At 44.1% G+C, this 6,000-nt stretch overlaps 1 protein-coding gene across 5 annotated transcripts in view; it reads left to right on the forward strand.

Moving 5' to 3' along the window:
* The window catches only part of MB21D2 (Mab-21 domain containing 2), an 81,841-nt gene extending 77,093 nt beyond the window's left edge, over window positions 1-4,748 (forward strand). For all 5 annotated transcript variants that reach the window (XM_046898515.1, XM_040705799.2, XM_040705798.2 and 2 more), the window contains one exon: window positions 2,686-4,748. In XM_046898515.1, coding sequence (XP_046754471.1) covers window positions 2,686-3,950 — 1,265 coding nt within the window. In that variant the 3' untranslated portion in view covers window positions 3,951-4,748. The remainder of the gene's footprint in view (window positions 1-2,685) is intronic.
* Window positions 4,749-6,000: the final 1,252 nt, after the last annotated feature.

The following is a 6,000-nucleotide window of genomic DNA, read 5'->3' on the forward strand; positions in this document are numbered from 1 at the left end:
TGCCAAATTTTGTATCTTGGGAAGGTCTTAAATTAATCAGCCAGCTAGGAAAATGAATGCAGATTTCTTACTTAGCAAAGTGCCAGCTTTGCTGAGCAACCTTTTCAAAAGAACATCACACAAGGTATGGTTGCAAGTTGCGTGTTTTGCCTGGTAACAGCAAAAGTCTTCTTAAATGTCTGTGAACCTACTTTGATGCCACAAGAGTGGGTGGGTATTTCTACTAAAAATAATTTAAAAAAAAATGTTTGATCCTACAAATACCGGGTCCAGTCTTACAGACAACTTTGTTGGGCATCTACAAAATTTACAAGATTATTTGTAACCCCTTCTAACTTCTCCTGACATGGAGATATGGAGGTGAAAACCCAAAGAGCCTGCTGATGCTCTTACCTTAAGGACTTAGGTGAGCTACCAGTCTTGATGTTTTTCTACATACTTTTCATGTGTTTGCACTTGCATACCTGTTTCTGCTGTGTGTGCATGTGATTCTCTCAGCTTACACTTGAGTTGTTGGAACCTGAGATGAAAGCTTTGTGGCAAGTCAGTGTATGCCATGCGGTGCTGGCCAACGGGATTCTTTGAAATCCTTTCATGTATCAAATAGGTTTGTAAGTAACGGAGTCAGGCAGAACATACTGCAAACCCCAAAAGCCTTGCTGAATCCTGAATTTGGCTGTCCCATCTATTTATAGAACACTCTATGCTTATTCTAAATATATTTTCCTCAAGGGGACCTCATCACAACCCCTGGCTCCACAGCCTAAATTGGATCAGCAATGCTACTGTGATCTGTTAGCAAAAATTCCTTCTCTAGCTCTCTGTCAGAGTTGCAGATGTTCCTGGGGCAGAACTTGAAATGCTGCGACAGGCATTGCTCAGGGGTTTGGATTTAAACTCTGCAGCCATCCAGGAAGAGAGATTTTGATGATGGATGAGACCACTTCTGGTAGCCATTGCTTGACTATTTCTATGTTCCTCCTTTGCTGGTAGGTCAAGACTACAAGGATTGACTATGGTCTAAAGCAGTGCAGTACTTGTACTGGGTCAAGGTCAGGATTTAAAGGCAGTGTGTCAGTGCTGTCAACACAAGTCTCTAAAAGTCATGTCAATTTAGGTACCCTTTAAAAATCCTGCTCTTCTTGGTGCAAGGAAGGAGTCACTGCTGCTTACTTGGCCTGCATGCTCCTTAGAGTAACATTGCTCACTGTGCATCTATAAGCCCCAGAAAACATCTTTGAGGTTGACGGAGACTCCTCTTGGTAATTATCCTTTAACGATGAATGGGGCAGCATGTGGTAAGATCACAAAGTGGGATTAGCAGGAGGGGTTCCTTAGCACACCTCCAGAGCGGTTTCCTTCTCTTGCAGCCTCTGGAGCTGCATGAAATGAGATGGGTTATATCCTTACCTGTCTGGCAGGAAAATCACCCCAGCTCAATGCAGGAAAATCACCCCAGCTCAATGCAGGAAAATGAACGTGGTCCCTTGCTCTGGAGAGCAATAGAACAGGTGGCGTATATTTTACAAGGTCTTTCACATGGAGGATTTCACAGTAACCTCAAATATTGCCACAAGATGCATTCCCCTGCACACATAGGCCCTTCTTTGTGGTCTCCTTGGCTCTTCCAAGGATGGGTGCGTTTCACTAAGGCTGTGTCTGCCTCCTGGGCTGACAGTTGGGTGAGGAGCTTGCCTCGCTATGCTTCTGGCTAGTTATTCCCACTAATGTCTATCTAAACTTGATTTCCTTGTAACGTAAGGTCAATTTTAAGCCTTATTTGAACATTGAATGACGTGGTAATGTCTCAGCTGCTGTGTGGAGTTTCTCCTTAGTCTGCTGTTTCTGTTCTGTGAGCAGAGTACAGTGGTATATATAGAACAGAGTGAAAAACTGGCTTTGTGCAACTGGTGCGGCAGTGAAGGGTGAGGGGAAAATGCCTGGTTTTTGTGATGAAAATAGAAATCTGTCTTCATGTCTGTACTCTGGGGAGCTGATCGGATATATTACGGAATGATACTGTCACCACAGCTTGAAGAACTAATTTCAGAGCTGGCTTCTATCCTTCCTGATAGTAGTTTAACCAATCTCCATTCCCCCATAAGGGGAGGATGTACTGCCTCTGTTCACATTGCCTTGCTAATCACTGAATTATAAAGCCTGACCTGCTTGAACTAATGCTTGTATCTACCCATTCACTCACATGCAGACCAGCCCCCTGATGCCCATCCAGCTATTTTCTTATGCTACCAAGATAATAGGAACAGTGAGTCAATTAATTCCATGAATTTCTCTTTTCTTTTTGAAATGTTTGTCTACCGTGGAAATTAGGAACATATGCTAAAAACCTGGCTTAGAGAATACTTGAGAAGTTAAGTTTAGTCCTCAAAGTAGCCTTGTTGTGTTTTGCTGGAGGTGCTTAATTTTTTCCATTGCCACAGTGTGATGTTTAGAACAGAGCACACTCATTCCCAGGAGTGCAGGGAAGTCCTGCCCTGAGTGAGGTGGGACTGAAAATGGACTGGTGCTGGGACTGGTGTGCATTTTATGTTGAGCTAATAGTGATGGGTACCCCTGCCTGTTTTTTTCTTGCTGGGCAGGGGATGGGTTATAGCCCTGTTTAAATCCTTTATCCCAAGTCTGTTTGCCTTCTCATCAAAGGATTCCTTTTTCTCTCTTTTGCAGGCATGGTTCAGAAACTTGACCAGAAGCTTCCTGTAGCCAATGAGTACCTGCTCCTTTCAGGCGGTGTGCGGGAAGGCGTGGTGGACATTGATCTTGATGAGCTGAATGTTTATGCGCGAGGCACAGACTATGACATGGACTTCACCCTGCTGGTGCCTGCACTGAAGCTGCATGACCGCAACCAACCGGTCACGCTGGACATGCGCCACTCGGCGCTGTGCCACTCCTGGCTGAGCCTGCGGCTGTTTGATGAAGGAACTATCAGCAAATGGAAGGATTGCTGCACCATCGTGGACCATATCAACGGAGCTACCAATTACTTCTTCTCTCCAACAAAAGTTGCAGACTGGTTCTATGACTCCATTAGCATCGTCCTCTCTGAGATCCAGAAGAAGCCTCAGCGAGGGATGCCAAAGGTGGAGAAGGTAGAAAAGAATGGGACGATCATATCCATCATCTTGGGAGTGGGCAGCAGCCGAATGCTGTACGACATTGTTCCTGTGGTGTCCTTCAAAGGCTGGCCAGCTGTGGCCCAGAGCTGGTTAATGGAGAACCACTTCTGGGATGGAAAGATCACAGAGGAGGAAGTCATAAGTGGGTTTTACTTGGTGCCTGCGTGTTCCTACAAGGGGAAGAAGGACAATGAATGGAGGCTGTCATTTGCCAGAAGTGAAGTTCAGCTGAAAAAGTGCATCTCCAGCAGTCTCATGCAAGCCTATCAAGCCTGCAAAGCTATCATCATCAAATTGCTGTCCCGCCCCAAAGCCATTAGTCCATATCACTTGCGGAGCATGATGCTGTGGGCTTGTGACAGGCTACCAGCCAACTACTTGGCCCAGGAGGACTATGCCGCCCACTTCCTCCTGGGTCTCATTGATGATCTCCAGCACTGCTTGGTCAACAAGATGTGCCCTAACTACTTCATCCCCCAGTGCAACATGCTGGAGCACCTCTCTGAAGAAACCGTCATGCTGCATGCACGGAAGCTGTCCTCAGTCCGCTCCGACCCCGCTGAACACCTCCGAACTGCCATTGAACATGTCAAAGCAGCCAACCGGCTAACGCTAGAACTCCAACGGCGAGGCAGCACCACCAGCATCCCCTCGCCACAGTCAGACGGAGGGGACACCAACCAGCCTGACGACCGACTAGCCAAAAAGTTGCAACAGCTAGTGACTGAGAACCCAGGGAAGTCCATCTCCGTCTTCATTAACCCAGATGATGTCACAAGGCCCCACTTCAGAATCGATGATAAATTTTTCTGAGCTTTCATCAGTGTTTCTGGGGATTTTTTCTTCTGTTTCATTATTTTAAAATACAGCGTGCAGGTTTTTTCAGTTGGTTTTCCTTGATGACTTAGTCTCTTGTTTTTTACATATCCAGCATAGATTGGATCTCTTGAGAACAATCTGAATAAATTATAATTCCTGGTTCTGCAGGACAATGCAGATTTTGCAACAGTATATTACAATTTCATATGCTGCTTTGAGGTTTTTTTTGAGGCACCCATCCGCATTTGTGAGTAGCTTCTAAAGGAGAACATACACCATAAACACAAATACCAGTGTTAGACAGAATTTTTTTTCAAGCTTCCATAATTTATGTACACTGTTGGGCCCCCGGAAGGGAGAACTCACTTTCCACTGTGTAGGAAATTCACTTTTTATTTTTTTTCTCCATGAGCTTCCATCACCCTAAAGAAATGAGAGAGACTTTGGGTTGGAAAGCACTACTGGTAATCTGATGAGGCCAAATCTAGCGGGCTAAAGCCCAGTTCATCTGTTCTTCACACTTTTCCTACCTGGGGAGAACGCTGACTTTAGAGATATTGATGATTTTGGGAGGAAGAGTTGTTTCTGTTTTGATCTACTTTTTGAATGTAATTGTTCATAATTGGACCTTGTGTAGTCCAGAGGGTTGTTTCTGCTGCTTTCCCATGTGGAATAAGGTTATGGAATGTTAGTTTTAGTGTGTGTAATTATTCAAAGCCTTATTTAAATTCTATTAAAGAACATACCATTATAAATGTTAATTGCACTAATGAAATCTCTGCCATTACCTCAGTCCCACTGTTTGTGTTTCTTTCATGAATTAGCATCTGTTATTAGGTACCAGTATTGCAGATTGCTCAAGGCCCTCTGGGTCTCATGGTTTCAGGTGATTTCTTGATTGTCTTTTGTAAAAGACTTCCTTGTTAGCCCTGCGATGTTTGAGAAGTCGGATTTTTGCATTGGCCTATTTCTTTGGATGCGTATCATGTGTTGCAGTGCATATTGCATTAATATGTATTGCATGTTGTTGAAACAGGTCTACCATTAGATAAGGATGTAATGCTAAAGAAGTGGTATGTGCAAAGTGAATCGGCCAGATCTCGAGCAAAGGAGCTGTCTTGCTTCTCTAATGCATGTATTAGGCCTGATCCTTCATGGCATTTACCATTCCCGTGACTCCCGTGGACTTTTCTGACTTACGGTGGGACATAAGAGATCTTACTTTGGTCTCCTGTTTGCAGAAATTGTTTGTATGTAAACTTGTAGTGCGACAGTAACAAGGGTTAGTCTGAGCCAAAAATAATTCTAAGTATAATGATAATAATATCAAGGATGATAATTCCAAGGATTCCAAGTTCAAGGATAGAGTGGCTTTTTTGTGCCTGGCTGGCCAGTGACTGATATTTAGGCCTTAAATCAGCAATTTGGGCTTATTGATTTTCCCAGAGAAGCTGTTCTGATCCAAACTTGATGCATGTTTTAAAATGTGATTATTAGAGCAGGTTGAAGTATTTTTAAATACGTGACAGACAAATGAGGAGCATATCCAGTAAATTCTAACAGATAAAAATTGTGTATGAAAATGTGTCACTTCTTTCTCCCAGCCTGTCTGGTAACGAAACCAGGCTGGTGGAGCAACACACCAGCAGCTTTGGAAACTGCATTATTTTGTCAGATGGCAGGGAGGTTTTGATGCCTGTCTAGTGCCCAAGTCATATCTTAAAATGAAATTTTGGCTCCTCCATCTCTTGTGCATGCTTTGTTTCACTGCTGCGGCCAAGATGCTCAAATTTACCTGAATTTACTGATACACACTTATACGAGCCTGAAGAAGCTCTGCAAAGTTGTTGGCTAGATGAAGTGGATGAGGATTTAACTTCAAAGCACAATTGGCAGTGATGGTGAGCCCTGGTGCAGCTGCAGTTACGGCCTGGAGAAGGACATGTATTGACTTCAGTGGAAGCAGAAGTCACTGGCTCCTACCAGTGTGGCTGTTGCCAAAGATGAGTCTCTACATACACCCATGTACCTGCCAGCAGAGGCT

Source organism: Gallus gallus, chromosome 9, assembly GCF_016699485.2.
Source record: "Gallus gallus isolate bGalGal1 chromosome 9, bGalGal1.mat.broiler.GRCg7b, whole genome shotgun sequence".
NCBI lineage: Eukaryota > Metazoa > Chordata > Aves > Galliformes > Phasianidae > Gallus > Gallus gallus.